Source organism: Dermacentor silvarum, chromosome 6 (assembly GCF_013339745.2).
Source record: "Dermacentor silvarum isolate Dsil-2018 chromosome 6, BIME_Dsil_1.4, whole genome shotgun sequence".
NCBI lineage: Eukaryota > Metazoa > Arthropoda > Arachnida > Ixodida > Ixodidae > Dermacentor > Dermacentor silvarum.
The window spans coordinates 175,995,924-176,020,072 of record NC_051159.1 but is presented as its reverse complement, the minus strand read 5'-3'; the positions used below and the strand labels follow the sequence as shown (position 1 = coordinate 176,020,072).

The following is a 24,149-nucleotide window of genomic DNA, read 5'->3' as shown; positions in this document are numbered from 1 at the left end:
ACAAGTCTATAGGGCCGATAAAACTACTATGCTTACTTCGTATAGCTGTCTGCTAATTTGCTGTCTCTATCGATGCTCCGCCTTTCGGGCGAAACTGGGACTTTTTTGTTCATCGCAACTTTAGTGTATTGGGAGTAAATATTGAGCGATAGTTGTATTTCTGTATGAAAGCATGAGGTGCGCGGTACTGTAAAGGATTTTTTTTTGCTCTCTTTTGGTCACGGAACACGGGTGCACGTTACAATCGAGGGTGCGTTAGAATCGAGTAAATACGGTAAGCGTTTCTTTTTTTGAATTTTCGTGCCAAACCTGCATGTAACAAAATCCTCTTCATAACGAAGTTTTTCAGGGAATTTGTCAATTTCGTTATATCCAGGTTAGGTTACCGGATATATCGAATCTGAAGGGGATCACAAAAAAGTTCGATATAGGTAATTCGACATAAAAAATAAAAATTTGTACAGAATTTTCAAGGGGATTTTACAGCTGTTCCATATACACAATAATTCGTTATATGTGGGTTTGCTATATCTGGGTTCGACTGCATATACTTTCCGTGCATGAAACTTGTTTTGCAGGTGACATATTATATGTTAGCCATAAATATTGCTGTAGACATTGTTCTCTATCTCTTACTGTATAGCGTTTGTTTGTATACTGTTCATGCATGTAGAGTTATTGTGGGACAAAATGTTGTTTGCAATAAGTTTTACTGTATTCATTAGTTTTCAATGATTTTTGCTACTGGAACCTGCAATACCTACTATTTCATGAACATATGAGCCCCTTCTTTGCCTTCCTGACTTATTGTGTATATTCTACAAACATTGAAGCATGTTGGTCATTGGCTAAATTTCGTCAGCTATTGCAACTAAGCAGTCCCCTGACAGAAGCAAAAGCGCAGAAATTTCATCGCTAATAGGGGTGTAGTGCCATCTGGAGGCTGATAGTATTACCACTGACCGGTGCTGTAGCTTCAAAATTGGGTGGCACAAGGGAGGGTTCTGCCACACAATCTCAAGGTCACGCTGATGTGAAAGCTCAGCACGTTGATTGATGGCTGGCGTATGGCTGACACTGTTCCTTGTACACATGGTGGGATGGCTTCAGGAGCAATGTGAATGAGTATTGGGAAGGCAACGAGTGTGGCAGTGGCTGAATTTGGTGGCTTACAACTCTGTTCATGCAAGGCGAATTCAAAAACTGTTAGCTAGAAGATGTTTTTGAGGAGCTGCCCGTTATACTAGACATTCCATCTCTTGTTTCAGTCAATTGTTCACTGTTAGCTTATGCTGGTACAGCCTAACATTAGACTGTGGCAATTTAATTTACAAAAGGTGCACCCATTTACACTTAATTTAAACTTGTTTTCTTTTTACCGCAGACCAAAATAAGTTGTATCCCTATGTGGCAATGTCCTGACTGAAGAAGCTGAGATAAGTTGCACTAAACGGTAGCACCACTGGGCACATAATAATGTTATTGCTTAAGATAAGGAAAAGAACCGTTCATAACTGCGAACAAGTAATTTAGATAACTCACCGGTTGGACACGTCAATGTTGTGAAAAAACATTGTAAACAAATGACCGTAAAGAATTGATAAGCAGCTTGGCTCTTCCACTTATCTCAAATAGTGCATGTGTCAGTAACCTTGCTTTTGCCTCGTTGTTATTTACCCATTTTAGTTTTCTTCCCTTGCAGGTTCACGAAAAAGACGTCATTGGCGTCTGTCATCATCCTCACCAGAACCTCATTGCAACATACAGTGAAGATGGTCATCTCAAGCTGTGGAAGCCATAATAACAGAATTGTAAATAAATACTACACAGTGTAAAAGTAAATTGCATAACATGGTGTGTTGGCTTGCGTGCATTTTGAGAATGTTGGATGTGCGGAAGTAGCAGTGGTTAGCATCGGGCAAGCAACGCAGTTCAATGCATTTCTTTCTTGGGGCTTGTCTAGCCAGACTCATTTACAAGTGTACCGAAAATTTGGTAGGCAATAGATTGCTCCTCATGTTAACTAGGAGTGTCTTTCTGGCCTCATTAACTTATAAAAAGAACATTAAATTGAAAAATTTAATTAGGCTATATTGTTAACTACATTTCAGAGAGGCAGCCCGATCCACCCATGAAGGAACTCGAGTGGTTTTGATATTGCTATCAAAAACTGACGCTAAATGGGAACTTTATTTCCTGGCTTGGACTGTCACGCACTCTTACTGGTCGTCTCCTAGTTCTTCGAAGTATCACCAACATACTGCGTGATCTTTTAAACCTGCAACTGCCATCGCAAATATCCCGCTCCAATGTAACATTGTTAGGCCACCTCAGGATCTGGGTGGTATTCACGGAAGCTTACTCACTCCATACTGGAATGACTGACACACCTATGTGCGACTCCTGTGGGACCGAAGAAGCTACTGAACATGTCCTGTGCTTTCGTTCTCATTATGATGTCCAGTGCCACCCTCTCCAGACCGCATTAAACTGGCTGGGCTTGATACTGTTTCCAGAAGCCAATATCTTTGGACTGCGGCATGAGTGTTGCTGGTGCAGAAAGGAACAGATGCATTGCTTCAGTATTTGAGATCGACAGGTCTTTGCGACTGTTTATAAACTTAGTGTGCATGCGACTAGTGCTCTCTTTTCACTCCTTTATCCCCACTCCCCCATGCAGGGTAGCAAACCGGACTTGCATCTGGTTAACCTCCCTGCTTTTCCTTGCTTCTCACTCTGGAATGTACCAAATAAGCTAGGCTTAACATTACCAGGGGATTTGCAGACCAGGGAGGGAGAGAGCAAACATTTAAAAAAAAGGTGTCATGATGTTACAATTCTGGCACCATCTCCTAGTGAAAACATCAAATCTGACAGCGTGTTGGTCAGTACAGTAAAGTTCATCAATGGGTAAAGTATGGTTACATTGAGGTCAGATGTAACAGAAGTCTCAGCATGGAAACAACTTATGGGGACTTCTGCAACAAAACAGCCAGAATACTTGAAGATAGAAATGCATTGATATCAGCATTGGTGGCTGCATCGGAAAATTAAAACTAGAGTTTTGGTCTTCATTTTATTTACTAATAAAGTGCGAATTTCTGCAGCAAAAGTAAATGGATCTTTTCAGCAGCGCCAGCCTGAGCTCATTTACAGATTTTTTTTACTGTACCTTTAATACAATCTTGTTTATCATATTGCAAAACCAACTCGCCCAAAGTTATCCCCTACTGAGGTGTGCATTAACACATCTATGTTTTGTGTTGGTGCTTGTCTGCATTTTCTCATGACTACTCTCCAAGTAATAAATACACATTGGCTTGCAGCCGTAATTGCTACATTACATCTGTTTACATCATTTGCATGTAGGACAATAGACGGTTTTAGTGCTGCAGCGTGTGTGTGTACAGTACGCCTGGTACTGTAAAACCTGCACTTAAGAGCTTCCCAGATTTTACCATGTAAAATGTGATTCTTGCGCATTGTATAAACTCAGAGGATGCCTCAGAGAGAGTAAACACAATTGTTGCTTACTTTTTTTTTTTTTTCTGGCCTGTAAACTGCTAGCCTTCAGCGTTCTGTGTGTGTGTGTGATTGTGTAGTACCCTATGTTTTGATGTGCACTATTTTATACTCCTTTACTGTATAGTGAATATTGTGAGGTTCAAATTGTTTCTCTACTTAGTTTGGCTTATTCAAAAGTTATGCCAATACCAAGAGTGACTGAATAGTAAAATTTTAAATCAATTTGAATTCGAATATTACGAGAAAAACAACCTTCGAATATCGAATTGAATATTTCCATTTTTTAAATTGAGTGAAATATAAAGGTTGCTTGGACTTAGTTTGACAAAAATATCGCATTTGTGTTATTTTACAGATCTAGGCCCAAATTCTGAAACGTTCCTCGCCTTAACAAGGAATCCTTTACTGATTCTAGGACACCCTACGTCAATTCTCAAAGCTTCCTTATTGAGGCGGCATCAATGAAGGGTTCTTTGGTTAGTCATCTCCATAAGGCAGCACACACGATACCTTCGAGACTCCTTTCCTCGCTCCTGTCCCTGAACGAGCGCTCCCCCGCAATGCTTTCCCACGTGATGTCCGCCTGCGCAAGCGCAATGTCCCCTTCTGTTGACGCGAGCAGGCAAGGGCGCGGAGTACTGCGTGTTCGCACGAAGATAGCGGCTTCGATGACGCAGGCAATGATGATGCGGGCACTGTTGCCAGACGTCATCCGTTTTCGTGCTTTTTTGTTGAAAATGTTTAGATGAAATAAGCAAAGTAGCAAAGATAGCGTCTATACGTCTCCGTAGATATTTTGTGCTAAAATAATAATGCCAGCATTCATTCATTTGGCTTAATAAAGGCGTTTAGTTGCAATTGTTCCCAAGAACCCTCAGACCCAGACGGGCGACATTCGTTTCTTTCGTTGAGGCGGTCCTTTCCTTAGGACTGGTGAAGGGGGCTTTCAGAATGCACTGCCACCCTTCGCGCATCCTCTGAGGCTAGGAAGCATGAAGGGCTCCTTGAGTAAGGATGGGATAAAGTCGAAGGAAAGCAACGTTTTCAGAATTTGGGCCCTAATGTTGTTGACAACTGGATGCCATGACAAGTGAGAAGCTTGCAAATCGGAAAAGTCATCGTCTCTGGTGCACCATGCCAATGGCAGTAATGAAACAAAAACAGCACATCATTGGAAAGGAATCCAAACATGGTGATATCAGCCAAACATTGCTTGTGCGCCTGCAAAAGAAAGGCTTAGGCTGCCTAAGACGAGGCATGGTTATTTAATGATTGTTGTGCAGAAGTGATCTCCAGACGTTTCCTCAAGAACTGGTTTGTCTGTGCAACAACCATGGTTCTCCTGCAGGCGAATGATTCGGAAGAGTCACCACTTGCATCAGCCTTTCTCTATCTAGACTCCAACACCTGCTGTTGTCCGTTACAGTATTAGAACAAAACAAATATTTGACAACTGATAGTGAATTCTTGGACCAAATATGATTCAATAGCAAAGACTTAAATTCGTACTTTTCCTCTCAATATCATCCCCCATTGTGACCCTCTTTCTTCCCCTTCCCTTACGTAGAGTAGCAGGCCAGATGTTCCATTTTCCGGCCGACCTCTCTACATTTTCAAATCATTAAACTACTACTTCTTCGTACTTAGAACTTTAAATATTTGCACTACCCTAGTCAATACAACAGTATTTCTTTGTGTGTTGCAATCCGCTTTGTTGCCGGTGCATGCTTCAGTGAAAATTGCTCAACAAGACAGTTAACATTGCAAAATATATTCTTTACTAAAGATACAACAGCCTTCGACGTATACACGGAGGTTATAACAATAAAAAAAAAAAAAATTGCGAGATGTCAAAGCCATTTCACCAGGCATGGCAAGACGTTTGTTCCCATGGTGGCTCGTTAGTAAATGTCACCTGTACAGCTTGTCTCCTCACTGCAAGTTCAGCAAAAGAAAGTTCAACATTTGTTAGGAGTGCCTTTTAGCGACACTCTTAAAATGAAATGTTGAGTGCTTGGCTGATATTGAGAGCAATTGCAGGTAAACATTTCTAAGGACGGTGCAGCACAGACAAGCTGCTACAATTTCCAAGAGGTCGAAATGCGCTATATCCTCTAAGTTATATTTCAAGATATTTGTTAAAAAAAAAAAAAAAAGAAACATGGTATAAGTTTTTATTTACAGCACAGTGGAGAGCAAAAGAGTATTACACATGTCCATATTTATAAGGAGTTGTACCTTACTATATCAGCATGTTTTACCCATACACTTTGTGAAAGAAGATAGCCAAGCAATTGCTAAGCCCACTTAACATAAACTTCCAGGCCAGTGGTTCAACATTTATACAGCAGTGCACAAGATAAACATGGAAAAGGGCAAATGCTGCATGTGCTTTGCTCCTTTTGTTCATGTCTGTTCTTGCATGCTGCTGTTAGAAGCTAAAAGCTAGCTAATAGTAATGATTTAGTTAGCAGTTTCTTAAAAGCCAACATGCTAGCTAACTTGGCACCAACATAACATTTTTTACTTATCATTCTTTTTGTGTTAAATGAAAGTGCAAACCCTCTAAACCCTAGGAAATCTAGTGTCACAGCACCCTAAATAATTTAACACAGTTGAACCTCAATACAATGAACATGCATCATCATCATCAGCCTATATTTATGTCCACTGCAGGATGAAGGCCTCTCCCTGTGATCTCCAATTACCCCTGCCTTGCGCTAGCCGATTCCAACTTGCGCCTGCAAATTTCCTAACTTCATCACCCCATCTAGTTTTCTGTCATCCTTGACTGCGCTTTCCTTCTCTTGGTATCCATTCTGCAACTCTAATGGTTCACCCGTTATCCAGAAGAATTTACAGAAAAATAAAATTGGGTTGGAGTGCATACGACAGACATTGCCAAATCCTGACTGGGAACTTACTACTGTCGTTGAAAAGAAAAGTGTACAACCATTGCATTCTACAGGTACTAACATATGGGGCAGAAACTTGGAGGTTAGCAAAGAAGCTCGAGTACAAGTTAAGGGGAGATGCTCCTCAAAAAATCGGATTTTTAAAAAAAATTTTGTTTTTAACATATTAGTTGGAAAAATTAGTTTTGATCTTATTTCTCGAAATATCAAGGCTGAATTCGGCCGATAAATTGGTAAGAAATCGTTCTGAATCAACCAGGGTAGCTCTCTAAATGGCAAGTTTGCGCGTACTATAACGGCTATTTTCGAACGCCCGCCGCTCGAAAACTGTGTCGTCTGCCATTGCAGCTTGTTCGGCGAGGTAGAGCAAGCCTTATTCTAGTGCGGAAGCCCTCCTTTAGTTTCGTATTTCTGGAGGAAAATATGGAAAAACAACAGTTTTGTAGCCAGCCTGTATATTGAAGAATACAGATGTTCATAACTTTCAAGTGATTTTTTCTCAAATTGCATTTTTAGACAATTTTCACATGTGCTTAAAATTTCTGATTCTAATGAAATTTTGCACAGAGTATCTTTGGACAGTGTATAATGTTGTTATCTGTACAGAAGATTGATATCTATTACAGAATTTACGTTTTCTAATTTGAAATGCCGATAAGGGAAATGTAGAATATATATACAATGGGTACCTCTGATATTCTGTAGGAAACATAGCATGTTATGCCCACATTTTAGATAGTTTTCAACATACTACTGCCCATATGCAGCAAAACGAGTCATATTAAGATGCTTTGTAAAAATTTTTAATAAGCTAAAAAGTGTACAAAAAAACAATATATTGTGTAATTACAGTTGTTCTAACTAAAGAACCGTTATAGCTATGATAAAACTAATTACACTTTTGAAATCAGCATCACAAACTCTACTAGTGACAGAAATTTCAAAGTTCTAGGCCAAGAAATAAAGAAAAAGTTTTTCGAGGAGCATCTCCCCTTAAGGACCACACAAATAGAGATGGAACGAAAAAAATGAACATGCATATAACACAGTAAATCAGCTTAACTCATCCAAGTGCCATTTTGGTTGCCGCGAAATAACAGTGCTCGGCCAGCTTGTTAATGGTGTAGAAATCCCGACCTGACCCAGAAAAAATTTGCGCCGTGAAGCATTTCCCTGCACCTTGCTCAACCAAAGACGTTTGCTCCTTCATTGGCTTATGTTCATACTTTCGTCGCTTTGTCAAAAATTTCACTGACATTGCCCATCCGCTTGCCGACCTTCTCAAGAAAGATACGCCGTTTGTCTAGGGCCATCTAGAAGCTCATGCATTTTCTGCGCTTATCCGCCTTCTGACGACTTCTACTCTGTTGGCGCACTTCGCCCCATCTGCTCCTACGGAAGTTCGTACGGATGCAAGTATATACGGAATCGAGCCCAGCGCCAGCATGGTCGTGACTGTGTTATAGCGTATGCCAGCCGATGTAGGGACCTTTCCCTACATCAGCATCAGGGAACAAATGGGTCGCTGTCGCGACGGACTATGCCACACCGTCACGCTATTATGCGTGCACTTCCAACCAGCTGTGCTACCGATATTGCCGACTTCCTTCTCCACGATGTTATTTTGCATCATGGAGCGCCTCGTCAACTGCTCACCAATCAGGGTCCTTACTTCTTGTTTCATGTCATCGATGACCTTCTATGTTCCACAAAACACAAAGTCACCACCACCCATCACCCTTAGACAAACGGCCTCACCGAACGCCTGAATCACACCATAACCGACATGCTCTCCATGTACGTTTCCGCCAACCACCGCAACTGGGATGCTACATTACCCTTTGTTACATTTGCCTATAATTCGCCACGCCACGATACGGCAGGTTGTTCACCATTTTATCTTCTTTTTGGCTGGGAACCGACACTACGCATGAATACTTTACTACCAGCCACTCCACAACAACCATCGGAGTACGCACAAGATGCCATCGCAAGGGCGCACGCTGCGCGTCATATCGCGCGCGACCGCCTTCAGATGTCACAGCTGTCACAGAAGAACCGTTACGATTGCCATCACAAGGGTGTATATTACGCTCCTGGACCCTTAGTGCTCCTCTGGTCGCCAACTCGACGTGTTGGTCTCTCAGCGAAGCTTCTACCACGCTACCACGGTCCTTATCGCGTTCTGCGCCAAGTTACCGACGTGACGTACGAGATTGCACCGGCAAAACCAATGTTATCATCTGCGCCGGTCCAGATTGACGTAGTTCATGTTGTGCCTGGCTACAGCCGTATCACCCGTCCCCTGATCCTGCACTTTGACCTGCCCGGATGGTGCGCGTGTTTTCACCCGGGGGTAATGCCGTGAGCCAGAAGAAGAAGACCGGCACCACAGCAGCAGAGGTCAGCATTAGGCCGGCACCGAAGAAGAGGAAGTAGAGGTTGCTCCTCGCCATCATGGCTGGTTGCTGTTACGCCTATGCTACTCGCCTGTAAATATTTGTAAATATACGTTTTTTGTGCAACAATATTTTGCACCAATAGCATCGCGAGTATGTATGCTTATAATGAATATTGAATGCAATGAAGGTATATTTGTGTCAGATGCAACTTTAAAGTAATGAGGTCCGACTGTACTTGTTTCTAGGAACCTGTTTTGATTTGGGTACCAAGGAGGTGGATTATGCATGACATCATGATACATGAACTTGCTTAATTCCAGCGATCAGTGTGGCTGCCACATCTGAAATTTTTAATGAGCAATGTTATCTTACCTAGTCTCACTGTTAGACGATGTCAGCAAATCTTGCTCTGTGTCGTCACATCATGGCAATGTCTATGACACTTGCGTGGCATTACAAGACCAACTTTAATATCAAATTAACGAATCTTATATACGTATTTATAGAATTTCAAAAATATTTGTCACTACTCCTGTAAGCTGGCTAGAGGTATGCTAACCATGTTTGAAAGCCCGAATTGGACATCTTAAACTACGCAGTCTGGCATGTGCCTTACCCTTAGTCAACCCACCTGCTTATCACATGAAATTGCCCCCTTGAGAAGAACGTCCTGTGTGTGCAAGTTTTTGGGATCCTGGGCTTGTCTTAAGTACCTGGGCACATATTCAAGTCCATGGTCTCCCTTGGATGAATAGTTGGCTAGGTAAGGCCTCTGTAACAGCTCTTCCCGGTAGTCCTTCAGGAAGTAAATCCATGCCTTGATCTTCTTTTTTGTCTTCTCGTCATTCGATTTGCTCGCAAGAAGTTCAATCTCTTCTTCAGACCGGACATAGTACTTAGGATGAGACTCAAAATCATCCAGCATCGCCAGCATTTTGTCGTCGACGCTGTAGAGCTCCCCTGATATACTCTGGCAGGGAGATGGAACAAGAAAGTACAAAGCACTGTGTAAATGCTCTGCACGTCACATGCACATCAATATACATATTTTGCTGTTATATTAAGGTACAGGGTTAAGATTTGGACTTTAAAAAGAACCGAAATCTATCAAAAGGACTTGCAATGAGAAACAAAGAAAAATCACTGCCACAACATTAAAAGATAAAATGAGGGCAGTATTGACTAAGAGTGAAATGGGACCGATACAACATAGCTGTGATTAAAAGTAAGACATGGAGTAGGATAGGTGACGTACTGCTCAGAACAGGTAACCAATGGACTCTTAGAACAAGAGTGTGGGAACCAAGTAAAGCAAAATGTAGTGAAGTATGAGGAAACTTTAAAGGCAGAGGCATTGAGTTCAGTAGACACAGGCCAGGTGTCATTGGAGATCTATGGTAGAAGCCTTTATTCTGCACTGGCAGTGATGATGCCATCGCATGCTGTTTGGGTGTGCTGCATGTAGCATAAAATAGTAATATACAAACAGAACTTCAGCAACTATATGAGCATAGGCATCGGCAGGATTTTGTCTACGGGGGGGCAAGTGTCCCTTTTGCACCCCCCTGAAGACATCCATGCATGAGTGTCACAACACCTGTGCAGTACATGCAAAGGCAATCAAGATTACGTCTGATGGAGTCAAAACAAGTCTGAAGATGTACACCCGTGAGCAAAAGTATACGGACTAGGGGTTGCGTGATAAAGCCGATTGTTTCCTCTGTATGTGAACACAACTTGAAATTGAGGACTGCAGTCGAAACTTGGCATTGCAAACCTTTTCAGCGTACTCCTCAATTCCAGTTTATACTTGTTAATTACAATGAAATTAAGTTTTTTAGGTGACCCTGTGGTCCGTATACTTTTGCTCACAGGTGTACAGCAGCAAGCAAAAGTCTAAAAGACCGTGACATCATTATAAGTTTTTATAGCACTGGTCTGTCTAACCTGGAATTGTCTAAATGGATTTAATTCATTGAACAAGTTCAGGTAGGTTGTAGCACTTTATTTCATACTGCATGCCTAGGCTGCAAAGAAAAAAAAAATTGCGCCATCTGATTCTGTAGTCCTCAGACTTTTTACTTATGACTGTACAGGAAATGTGCACATGCAAGTAATTGAACAGGCACAATGGCATATTTAGGTTTTGTCTTGAACATGTACATCACTACTCTTACAGATTCTCGTCTCCTGTGTAATTGGAACTACCACGATTAATTACAAGGTATCTTTGCGTATAATGCTGCTAAAGCTAAAAGTAGCAAACCTAAACTTTGAAAATTTCTGGCTGTAGCTAAAGTGTACTGCTGTAACCTATATTTTGTCCGTACGAAAGAAATGAACACAGTTTTGAAACTCCGTCAACATTATAACACAGCTGCATAGAGCTCATTTCCGTTCCTGGCTGACAAAGTCAGTGAACCGTAACAAAAAACAGCGTAGTCGTTCTGAGCAGTTGGCGTCGTATGTCGGTATATGGGAAATAATGACAATGTAAGCAGCAGCAAAACTAAAGTTGTAAATCGTTCGACCAACTTCAATGGGCGCTGACTCACTGGGGGTACGGACGTAGATAGACTGCGCATCTGAAATATAGTTATTGAATAGTTATTGATAATTACTATTGGAACAGATTGAGCTCTTCCGCACTTCAAGAAAAATTCTCTAAAGCTTACTTTGGGTGAGTGCCACAAGGTCAAAAATACATAAAGATCGCGACTCGGCGAGAACCGCGGATACCTCAGTCACACGGGGAACTTTCGATCGAGCCTGATTGGGATCAAAATTCTCGATTGCGATTGGCTCCTTTGCACAAGTGATCGAATAGGAGCCAATCTCGATCGAGAAATTTGATCGCGATCGCAATCCGGAGCCCGGCCGTAATGACAGCTAGCCTCTCTCAGAGATATGAAACGTGCACATACAACTACCAGCTAAAAGGCAGCATTTCGTGAGAAGAATAAAGCTAAACACGGTGCAGGATTTCGGTGAACTAATTATCAAATGAACCAACAGTCGATGAAAGCATATAATGAGACTCGACCATCAGTACGGATCGAACATCTGCTTCACCGCTCATATCGCGAGAACAGAGAACAAACCGGAAGCGACGATAACACACTACCGGCACAGTAACTTACATGTCCCTTTCCTTCGCAGTGCAGCAGATAGGGTATATTGTATGACGACGCTATGACAAGCGGCCACTTCTTAACGGTCACCGCGGTACCGATCAGAGTGGCCTTCCCGTTGTTGGAGTCCTTCATAAAGTAGTTGTTGGGCTCGCCGGTCTTCAGGGTTCCGTACACAAAAATGTTGTGCGTATTCTGGCAAGCCATAATGGTAAGAAAGCGCACGCCACGGCTTCTAACACACAATAATCTGGGGAGCGCAGCGGTGAGCATTTAATTTTCGCCCAAACAGAAGCACGTGACGAACAGCTGACAAGCTGACGGACGTATGGAAATGAGCACTTCGCTTGCTTCACCACCTAACGGCAGGCTACGGAAGGTTACGGACACTGATCTCCACTAGGGAAACTAGTGGAGATCAGTGATTACGGAAGCTCAATTACTTCTTTTTTTTTTTGGCAGGTTAAAGTGCAAGTTAGAAGTGTTTGTGTTGCAAAAAAAAATTAAGCGTTAAAATCACGTAAAAAAATTAATCCTACAAATGCTATTTTGTTGGCAAAACTTTTAAAAGTAAACAAGAAATTTTGTTGCGCCACCTGGCGCAGGCGTCTATCAACGGGAACTTAGCGCGAAGTTCGTCTGGTTCGTTTGCCAGCATATGTGGTTTCTGCGCAGGATAGTATTGTGGCCGAAGAATTAGGCACATTATGAATTTACGCCAGCTGGTATAGGTGGTTTCTCACGGAATAGCCGACATGGCCTAAGCAAATATGAACACCGCAGTTGTGAACGCACGCAGGACGGTGTGGAGGCCAACGGATTGAGGTGGTTATATGTAGCTGAGACCGCTTTCTTTGGTAGTATAAAACTGCCCACAACTCTGTAGGCTACCTAAATTAAAACAGACGAGGCTCGTACATACTTCTCATAAGAATCAGCGGTAAGTACGCTACTTCTTCGCCGTTATCGCACGCCTCTCTCTTAGAAGATCGTCTGTCCGTCCTTGGCGCATGAACGAGCGTACACAGCACTAGAGCACACAGCACATTCACTTTTGCAGTTCATTGTGAGCAGCAGCACTTTACACAATGACGGGAATGGAGGAACCACAAGACACACACACAAAAGAAAAAGAGAGAGGAAAAAAAAGTACCGCAAGAAGTGGCATAGACATCGGGAATGAAAGGGAGGGGGGGGGGGGGGGGGTATGCGTGGGCAAACTTGATTATGCGATTAAAACGTTTAACTTTGATTTCTTTAATGTTCAACTGTGACTGAAAAAGCTGCGGTTATTGGAACAGACAGGCCAAGCAAGCGTCTGGATAGATTTGCAGGTTAATTATTCGCGATAGAATGGGCAGCTGTCAGCCTCTCGACGCTTCGTGTGTACTACCATAACGTTCCTTTCGGATTTCTGTAGGTTTCAATGACCTTCGACTCGCTTCTGAATTTCTCCGAGTCATAAGCCATGTTTTACAGCTAATTTATATTATGTTTCCTGTGTGCATGAAAATACCGACACGCTGATTCAGAGTAACTTTCGCGCTACATCTATTCGTTCGACTTGCAACGTTTTTGAGAGTACGTTTGTAGCGACGCTTGTACAAATAATTTGATTAGTTTCCTGAATGGGTAGGTAAGGATGTAAGCAGCACATAATATTTTACGTTATTGTACACGTGGCGTAAAGTAGCTTTTTTGGTATTAATTATATGATTAATCAATTAATTTTAGATACCTTACAGGTTTCAGGGGAGGCATTGAGTAAGGTGGGCATGTACAGGCGTGAGCAAAAGTTTGTGGACCAAAGGTGCCACGATTTTTTTTTTTTTGCAGCCTGGGCATGCATTCCGGCTGAAATCAAGAGCGCGTGCCTACGTGCACGTGTTTGACCAATACAACGTATTAAGCCAATTCGAGGCCGCGGAGCTGTGCTTGAATATATAATTTTTTTTTTTTTTTTTTGCTGATGCCGTGGTCTCCAAACTGTTGCTCGTGACTGTACATGAAGTATCGGCCTGACATGCACAGAAACAAAACTTATTACTTTCTATTGTCCCTACTGTGACCCCGCAAATTGCTGCCGCGATCTGTTACTTCCTGTTAGATCTTAATTAGGTCTAGAAACCGCCAGTTTTTTCTTCTCCGTTTGTCGTCGCTCCGTTATTTAGGGGAAAAAGAACCTGTGTTCGTTTAGGTATTCGAGGCCCGTAGATCTTGAACCACCAATTGAATGATTAATGTATACGCGACGGAACAGAATCAATCAATCAATCAATCAATCAACCAATCAATAAACCAATCAATCAATCAATCAAATTTTATTTTCACTACAGACAATACATTGTTACTGCGAAAATAGGTGGCCAGAGAAAAGAACGGCTTGTGTGCATCTATTTGACGCCTCTTAGCGCTTCTACTAAGCTCATTGTTCCTCTTCTCCAGGAAGAGATGACTATATTGCTATAGCTGACCGAGAAACGCTGTTAGCTTTCGTGTACTAAACTAACGGCGTATTGTGCGCAGATATTGACCCACAAGAGGCATGAGCAAAGAGCAATAACGATAATGGCGGGAGCTCCATCCCATGGTTCTGCTACGCAAAGCTGCAGAACGTGCTTCAAGAGGTGCGTATCTGAAACACGATGCACTTCGTGTTATGACGGGGGTCTTAAATCAGGTGAGTAAACCATATCCTCGATACATCTTCATCGCAGCGGGGAGGGAGTGATGACGTCTGTGGGAATAATGAGCATGATTATGCGCTCTCTGCAATTGTGCGCTCGCGAAAACTCACGTCACTGATAACTACTGATAACTACCTGTACCGTGTGTCCCAAACGAACGAACGAACGAACGAACGAACGAACGAACGAACGAACGAACGAACGAACGAACGAACGAACGAACGAACGAACGAACGAACGAACGAACGAGAACGAACGAACGAACGAACGAACGAACGAACGAACGAACGAACGAACGAACGAACGAACGAACGAACGAACGAACGAACGAACGCACGCACGAACGAAACATGTTAACTCTTTCGCATGAGCGCTTCTATACTAAAGCCGACAAGTATGTATTTCTATACTGTGAGAAGCTGCACGGCGTTAAATAGTAATGCAAAAAAAAAAAAAAGAAGAAAACTGTTCAGAAATATAATTATGGCGACTTGCGTTCAGCTTAGAGGGACACTAAAGGCCAATACTAAGTCAAGCTTAAGTGATGGATTAGTGCTCGAGTATCTCTAACGCGTCAATATTATCGCGAACATAGCCGTAGTTATCGAGAAATTGAGGCAAATGCAGGATACAATTAGAGATTCCCCCGGGACATACAAGTACTTGCCCGATGTCGAAGGCACTCCTCATTAAAATTCTGTCCCTATCGTCCGATACAAGTAAAGAGAAATGCGGCTTTTCCCCGTCAAAGGACCCCCTTCCATCCAATGGTGTCGCTGCGTGAATGTGACGTCGCTGTTAGAGCCAGGTCTCTCTGAGTGCAACCACACGCATAAGTATAGTTCCGAAGGACGTATTCATTTTGGGCGAAAATAAAATCTTAGCTCAAATTCTTTATTTTCCCGTTACTACACATGAGGTGAAAAGGCTTATTTGTCAATTGGAGCAGTGAGTTGAATAGCGACACCATTGGCTGGAAGGGGGTCCTTTGACGGGGAAAAGCCGCATTTCTCTTGACTTGTATCGGACAATAGTATTCAACCACTAGTTATAAACACATTATTCTATTGAATTATAAGACGAAAGCAAATGCTACTTGATCAGTTCTAATTCATTAAAAAAAAAGAACTCATTGACATTACACGGTTGACGACGCGGGCGGTCGAAAGGTTTCGTTTTCGCTCGACTCAGCGCCGCCCGCGCTTTTGCCTTTCAGTATAGTTCCGTTATCGTGTAGTGCTGCGCTGTTTTTGGTGGCTCGCGGAACTCGCACAAACTGCAAGTAGCAGAGAATTTCACTTTCATGTGATGCCACGGGATGGCCGAACGTCCACGCCACTTGACCAAAAGCAGTTGCAGCGGTTGCACCATAGAGTTAGTATACTAACTCTAGAGGAAAAGCTGAGCGAAAAAAGCGGAAACCGCGAAGGCACCGTCATGTTCCTACGACTCAATTTTGCAGCACTAAGAATATTCAAAATATTACGAAAAAGCAAGCACTTACACGAAGCACGTAGGCACGGACAACGTTTGAAGTTCATTCCGTATATTTTTCAGAAAGATCGGACGGCTATCTTAGAAAATTTTGACGTAAAATTTACGGTGTCTAGAAGGCTGCGTTTGCACGCGCCTTAACTAGATGGCACTACCATACTGACGGAGGCTAGGGATTGCGTTGATAGCGCGCTTCGTCTGAATCGCATCTCGTCGTCTGCGCCTGCGTGCCTGCATGCAACATGGCAGCGCCCCTTGCGGTTACCGATTTCAATACATGGGCGCTATGGGGCGCTTTTCCTCTAGAGTTGGTTATATTAACTCTATGGGTTGCAGCCATGGAGGAAGGAAAGTATTTTTTACCTCCATGGTTGCAGCGGGGCATCGTACCACCGTCTGTCGGTCGCCGTTTTACTCACCAACGGCAGCAAATGGCGGTGATGGCGTATGCAACGTCACCACTCACTGGTTGGCGTGGCGGAAGACTTGAATGACCATAAAGGTTTTCGGACCCTTCAGGTGCAATTTTCTCGTAAACTAAGTCATTTTTTTTCTTTGCACAAAACACGCGTGGCGAGGTTTTTAGAATGGTATTTAAACAGTCCACGTCGACTTGGAATTTGCCTTTAGTGTCCCTTTAGCAGAAAAAAAAAAAAAAAAAGACAGACGGTGCAAGACGCGATTGTAAGTCATACAGGGTTCGATTTTCAGAGGTCTGACGACTGAATACTGTAGGTGCTTATAATCGGAACTTGCACATTGTCCTTTATTTCATTTTTTTTCTTCTTTTAACAGGTTGGTTAACGTTAGCTGGCACACCCTCGTTAGCTGGAAGATAGCCCCCCTGCCCAATGGCAGCACTCAAGCTAGGACCACTTGTATAGCTTCACAGCGAAGCTGTATATAACTAGGGGAAACGAAAAAGCGTCTGTTAGTTTCCTGTCCACAGAAAACTATCATCATCAGCATTGGCTCGAGCGTCGTCGTCTTCTTCCGCAGCTGGCTCGTTGGCGTCCCTCGGGTTGCGCTCGTGCTCGTGCCCGGCAGGCGCTCGTGCCACTGCTCCCACGTTCGTCGTCGTCGTCTTCTTCTTTTTCTTCTCTTTTTCACTTCTGTCGTCGTAATGGGGAGGCCGCGTTTACGGGGGTATGAGCCATTTCTTAAGGGGGTATGAGCCATTCATTGTCTTACGTGATGGACAGATTTAATTTTGAAGCAATTTAATTTCGAAGAATCCCAAGCGGCAATGCGACAATGGTGAACTGCGGCCATACCGTCAGTGACGTCGTTCTCTCCGTCGCAACCGAACGTGCCTGTAACATCATTAAGAAACACAAAGACGTAACCAATAATTGAGAAATACTTTAATGTACCGTCGGGATTAACACAGTGATAAACACCGGGGCCGCACGTTTCAGCTTCGCTGGTTAACCATCTGTACGGAGTGCTTGGGCGGTGATTTTTTGGTCTTCTTTGTTTAATGACGTGATAACCCTCTTCAGGGTAAAGTTGCCCGATTTACAGAAGACCACGAGATTGCTGGCACACCGCAAATGCCAAGCCGGCAGTCTCGGTGGCTATAAAGTTTACACTGCCTCCTGATATTTGGCGGCGCGCGTGCTGTCTTTTCAGGCCGTCCCATTCGTACGGGGAGCGCGTAGTCTGTGGATTTCCCTCTCCTGCTGCAATATACTCCGCAGGCGCAGCTTGGAGCTAAGCAGAAAACAACGGCTTGCGGGGCGCTTCATGCACCGTTAGCACAAAATATACAGGTGTATGTTGTGGGCTTGGACGACGTCAGTTACTGTGACCTTTGTTAAATCGGCATGCAGACGTATAGTTTAACGTTGACTGTCAAGCAAGACCGCTGCCAAGAGCGACTGGACGCCGCAGTAGAACGAAAGGCAGAAGTGCTTGGTGACTCGATCAGTACCCATAAGTGTATTTATAACGGAAACATCACAAAGAACGAGAGGGAGAAACAGCGTCTCTCTTTCTTGTTCCATTCTCTGCGTTGTTTCCGTTATACCAACTAGTCCAACAACGAGCTCACCAAAAGCGTGCGTGCTGCTGGTTCTTCAAGTATATAGGTGACCAAAACGGTAGAAAATCTTCACATGGGCGCAAGCGTTGTTAATCCGATGCGCTTAGCTTCCCGGAACACTGGAAGCAAACGCTTTGCGCTGCCGAAATATCGAGCAATAGAATTAGAAAATAAATCTGATTAGAAACTAGAAAGCTATAATCGCATCCCCGCGGGCCACCCCCAATTGTTATTTTTCGCCTAAGTCGTATTTTATTGATTTCTTCTTTTTTTCGCGCACCACCCGATCTCTGAGGCTATGGATTTCGCCTTAAGTTTTGTAAATGTTTCACAGAGGGGCGCCTCCAGTCCGTAAGCGTGTGGAAATAGTACGAAATTGTACGATACACTTGATCCTGAGAGAGCAAGGTTGAGGTTTCATACACACACAAAAAAAGCGCTATTTCTGCTTTCCTAGTGAGAGTACGGCTCAGCGGGTGTCGGCTCGTCTACAGACCTCCCAGTGAAAACACTTCGTCCGTAGCACGTCCGAATCAAGTCCCAATGTCCATGTACCGTTTCACATACAAACTGGACATCCAACGGCCGTCCAGTTGTGGATCTCCTATCGCGGATGTCCCAAGGATATCGCGCATGGACATGTTTCGATATTACATACCACGGATTGCCCTTAGGTTATCCAATATGGACCTTTTTTGTCATACACGTGAATAGTCCTCCGAGAGGCTTTGAGTTTCCTCGAAAGATGATGTTTTCTCGCATGTTCGCATTACAATCGGAATGTACCATGTGTGCAGCTCGTGTGTACGTCGTACTTTGCGAATTTTCTGGGGCAGTTTACTTTGAAAACTTCAGTTAGTTCAATGAGCCCATTGCGCGTGGCGGAAGGCCTAGAAGAACGAGGAGTTTACTGCACTCCCGCTCGCGTAACGTGTGCACGCAATGTATCTGTCTGCTACATCTGTCACACAGCGTACGTGTGCTACGGACGCAACAGACATTATAGCAAGCACGTGCAAGAGACCCTGGCATATATGTGTTCGTAAAATGTACGTAGCGTGACCCCACGATGTCCTCGCTTTGGTGGCCTTGCGCATATACTAGAGGACTGTGGCCAAGGTCCCAGGACCTTTGCTTCCGAGAACAGTTTGCCGTCTAATCGGCTGAGACTTGTACGCGGAGCATATATCGTTGAGAGTGGTAGGTTTGACAGTGACACAGAGGGTGCTCGGCGGTTGCACCTGCCGGCTACCTGCAACTGGTACTTTTCGGAACGAGGTCGGTCAGTGCGCGCAGCTGTGCTTACGGGAAGCCAGCTGCGTTTAGAACAATCGGGCTCTTAGTTGGGAGACCTTGGCGACTCGGGCAGCTGCTTGCTCTGCAGCAGTGTCCACTGTACCTACATAAGAAAGATGCCGACTCCCAGTGGAGAAAAAAAAAAGCTAGGAAACTGACCAGTAAATATCACGTTACCGGCGCGGACACTGACAAGGAAAAGGAGACCAAACATAAAGTTAGATAGACAGAAACAGCGTTCTGAATTTGTGTCCACTTTGGTCGTGCCCTGGGACAAAGACAGTCCTGGAAAGTGTACTCATGGGAAGTTACTCAACCTGAAGACCGTAGGTCGGCAAAATAAACACCCAGACTCACTCGTAAAATATAATTTTCTGCTTAGGGATCACTTCTACTCAGATTCGCCAAAATTCTACTCAGCCGAGCTCACTTCATGCTCACCACAATTCTGCTCAGTCGGGCTCACTCAGACCCACGAGTCAGTCTGAGTTTGAATGAGTCGACTCATGAGCGAGTTTGCCGACCTATGCCGAAGACTATGAACGATGGCTCATGAACAATACTTTTTACAGGTCGCTTTCGCAGTATCCGTATGAAACGGGCCTCTAGGCCTATGTGTAATTTCATCCCAACTTTATCCCGCGTGGCAACCCAAGCGAATAAAAAATAAATAAAAAAATTGCGTAGCTTGCATTAGTGGCGCAAGTCTAAAGAAACAGCGGAGCTGATCGGCACATAGCACTACCAAGTCATCCCCAGCATTTCCCGGGATTATTAATCGATTATTGATTACCTATTGATTGGTCATCGCAAGGTATTGACCACCAGTGGCGTAGCCAGAAATTTTTTTCGGGGGGGGCTCAAGTTGCAACGCGGCCTCCTCCTTATAAACGTTGTCGAGGCATCAAATACATGAATAATAACTGCATTGCCATTGCCAATGCCATTGTATATTAGGTGCTGAAAACGAATTATTTAAAGCTACACACAGTCAAGACAAGTAAATTATGTGTTTGTTTCCTAAAAGAATAGCTTCGTATGTCCCAAAAATTGTGGCAGTAATGGCTGATATCAATGCTCCGGTGTTTTTTTTTTTGTCTATCTAATAAGTAAAGAAAATAGCACGCGAACTTTAGAACTATATCAGTTCGAAACCAGCAAAGCAGTGCATGCAGCTGGTATGAAAAACGTAAAGGCCATAAAATGAACAAGTTGACAAATATTTTGATGAACTTTGTCATTTAACAACCTTGTTTACATTCTTGTACATATGCAACGGCCAGGGGAAAACCTCAATGACGCTGTCCTTCGTTGGAATGGATTGCGCAGGAGCAGATGTTACCGGTCGTATATTGTAATTGCACCGAAATTATAGTTGCAACAACGAGTACATATAAAAAGCAGAAGTTCCGCAAAATATACATTAGAAATGCGAAGATAGAATGGAATATACAAATGCCAAGATAAACGGCAAGAAAGTGTCGCGTGAAACCAAGTTCACTGCTTGTATACACAAAACCTCGCAACAAGATATTGAAATATACGTATCAGTCTGCAATAAATCTACGTATCTAAGGAAACGTCATTGTATATAATGCGTCAAACAAGACAAATAAACATGTTGCGCAGTCACAGATAGTAAACTTCACGCATTCGAGTATAAAGACAGACGATCCAGACAAGAACAAAACTATGATCTCAGAAATTGTGATATGCATTTGGGCCATGCTGCGATCGCGACAGCACCATGTGGCTAGAATAAGAAAAAAAGAATGCAGAAATCAATACGAAAATGCGTATTTTAACTGCCTGCACAGCGGCAACAATTATTCTGCACCCAAAGTCAAAGAAGGCAATTGCTTCGTTTCAAAAAAGAAGTAAATACATGTAGCTAAATAGGAAAGAAAAGAACAAACGAAAGCCACAGATGATGCAGCAAGTTGATTTACCTAACATCCCAGTACGTTTTTGGGAAACGCCGCGTGTGCCGGGCTTTCAATGAGCAAGGTTTGTCAAAATTGGTTATTGATGTCCCCGTAATTTTTGTATTCCCAGGATAATTTTGATCATCATGATAACTGTTACAATAAACGGTGAAAATTTCTGTGGTTATAAAAGCTAATGAAAAGTCATACGTTTTCATAATTACGAGCTTATATAGGAACGTGAAGGAACAGATATTTTTACAGGCGTTGATTTTTGCTGCTTCGCTATCTAAACGATAAACTTCACTCGGCGGGGAGGTTTAGCGAAGCGTTCAGTAACTTCGGACACGTTGATGGTGACGTCTCTGTGGGCGTATAGAAGCGGCAGGATACCATGGATTCCTCATTGTAAAGCGCAAGTGGTTTTTTTAGTAATCTCATGTTTGAAAATCTCTCTGCGCTGGCAGTGGCACTGGAAGGGCGACTAGAATATGCAGCAGTTTGCACTAGAGCACTGCACGGGCCGATTTTTTCAGCCCGGACCTGGCCCGGGCCCGTTTTTACGTTGGGCTGCCCGCCCGAGCCCGAACAAAACTTTTATGGCGAGACCCGGGCCCGGCCCGGGCTCGGAAATAATCTACGTTACCCGCCCGGCCCGCCACCCGTTTACCTTAGGCCCGAGGCCCGGCCCGAGCCCGGCTCGAAACCGGCCCGAGCCCGGCCCGAGCCCGTGAAAAAACTGCTCTACCAGGGCCGGGCCCGGGCTTTCGGGTAAGACCGAGCCCGTGCAGTGCTCTAGTTTGCACACATGTACATATAACCTGCAGTCTCCATGAGAGACGGCATCTATTCCTGTGCTAAAACCTAAAAACCCTTCGATATCGTTTCCTCAGCACCACGCTCGACAAGGTAGACAGCCGTCCTCTTACGGAAGCCACAATTCTTGGTCCCTGGTCCCAGCCGACATCGGAACGAACTGCTTTAAAAGCGCTATTACGCTTTTTAAAAGAAACAGGACTTAGTGAAAAACTATAGAATGTGCGGACTGATACGTTTCTTTTAGTTTTTTTTTTTAATCTTCTTTTGTTTTCTAATCTTTTCTGCCCTTACCCCATCCCCCTGTGCAGAGTAGCCAATCGGACACTTAACCTGGTTAACCTCTCTGCCTTTCACCTCTTACTTTCCTTCCTTCCTTCTTTCCTTCGATATCGTTGACATCCTTGTTTACGTACCTTGCACAAACAGTAAGCTGTTCGATTCCAGCAATATCCGTCGTTTCGTCAGCAAGTACGGAGAAGCAGCCTGCAGCGTTCAGTTTTGCATCTAGGCTTTCTTTGATAATTTCATCACAAATTTATATAATTTGGTTTTGTACGTCTGGTTTAAATACGAGGCATTACTGGGGCAACTTTCCAAATGGTTCTTCAGATGTGTATCTCCACAATCAGCTCGCATGCGAAGAAGCGCTCTGGAAATAGCTGTATTTTCAGCAGGGGCTTTGCTTAAATCTATAGGACCAGTGTCCCTATCGCCACGGAGAGCAAGACCTTGCCGCCCGCAAAAATAACTGTCTCAAATTAAATAGGCCGTTGAGTTTCTTCTATTTTCTCTTATTTTACTTTGCCTGCCCTGGTCCAGCTTATCGATCACATTGGGCGCGCTTGCTGAAAATGTTTGGAGAAAATTGTCAGATGCCAGCTGACAGTCACGGTGATATTTAATATTTGCGTGTGTATGGAAGATTGCGAGCGCGTCCTTCCATTTCTGGAACGGCTTGGACACGCGCGTTCGAGTGCGTGCATGTTGGCCCAAGTTTATAAAAACATTAAACCCAGAAAGTTCCAGAATTAAAAATCAGAAGCACGCCTTTGGAAATGTCAGTGCACTTTTCGCGTCAAAAGTGTATGAGAACTTTATACCCATCAAGTTTCGCAATTGAAATCCATGCGCTCCGCAGATTCCGGTGCCGCTGCGAGATGCCGCGACGCGCCCGCTCGCTGTCGAAAATCCCTTGAAAATTTGTGCTCGGCTGGGGCTCCTTACGTTATGTGACTCCAGGTGCATGGGCGTTTCCACGAAATCCAGCCCGAGTTCGCAATTTTCGCGCCGAAATGTCTTTTCGAGTGTCAAAAATACATTCTAGACAAATCCACAATGATTCCCGGCGCCGGTGGTTGTTTTGGTCGGCGGTGCATGACAGCTCGAAAAAATTTCGGGGGGGGCTGAAGCCCCATCAGCCCCCCCCCTGGCTACGCGCCTGTTGACCACGTATTTGGGCTAGGATGAGCACTACCAAGTCATCCCCAGCATTTCAGAAATTTATTGATTATTGACCAATTATCGATTGCATATTGATTGGCTATCGATTGGATATCGTAAGGTATTGGCTACGTATTTAGGCTAGGCTAAGCACGTATTTGGGCTGGGCTAAGCGCAAGTGGTGGCGTGGAGCAGGAACTATTTACAATAATAGTTCCTGCTCTACATTTCATTCATTGTAATAAATACCATGTTCAAAAAAAAAAAAAAGTGGTGGCGTGGAGCAGAGGTAGAACACCCGGCCTCTAATCTGAAGGTCGTAAGTTCGAATCCTCCTCCAGTCCACTACATTTTCAGGCATTGAGTGGCGCCTAACGCTGGCAAAAAATAACAAAAATATTGCCGCGAGAGCTTGTGGGGCTGTACTAGTCCAGGTGCAACCAAATTAGGAAGGCTCACTAAGCTTTAACA

General features: G+C 43.7%; 2 protein-coding genes across 3 annotated transcripts in view; one reads left to right on the top strand and one right to left on the bottom strand.

Moving 5' to 3' along the window:
• The window catches only part of LOC119456433 (WD40 repeat-containing protein SMU1), a 37,984-nt gene extending 36,134 nt beyond the window's left edge, over positions 1-1,850 (top strand). Inside the window, exon 10 of the mRNA XM_037718169.2 lies at positions 1,703-1,850. Coding sequence (XP_037574097.1) covers positions 1,703-1,801 — 99 coding nt within the window. The 3' untranslated portion in view covers positions 1,802-1,850. The remainder of the gene's footprint in view (positions 1-1,702) is intronic.
• Positions 1,851-5,280: 3,430 nt separating this feature from the next.
• Positions 5,281-12,367, bottom strand: LOC119456431 (gamma-glutamylaminecyclotransferase). 2 transcript variants are annotated; one of them, XM_037718167.2, is made up of 3 exons: positions 11,983-12,367; positions 9,556-9,812; positions 5,281-5,460 (listed from the first exon to the last, which is right to left on the bottom strand). In XM_037718167.2, exons 1-3 carry the CDS (start codon positions 12,244-12,246, stop codon positions 5,427-5,429), a joined length of 555 nt encoding a protein of 184 aa, XP_037574095.1. In that variant the 5' UTR covers positions 12,247-12,367; the 3' UTR covers positions 5,281-5,426. The 2 variants fall into 2 exon arrangements, with proteins under 2 accessions (XP_037574095.1, XP_037574094.1); XM_037718166.2 differs by having other exon boundaries at positions 9,474-9,812; positions 11,983-12,364.
• Between the last annotated feature and the right edge of the window lie 11,782 nt (positions 12,368-24,149).

Coding starts and splice junctions, on each gene's coding strand:
- LOC119456431 (XM_037718166.2), bottom strand. CDS start 12,246: ATGCTCACCGCTGCGCTCCCCAGATTATTGTGTGTTAGAAGCCGTGGC. Junction 9,813..11,982: donor ACTGCGAAGGAAAGGGACAT/GTAAGTTACTGT, acceptor TCTCCCTGCCAG/AGTATATCAGGGGAGCTCTA.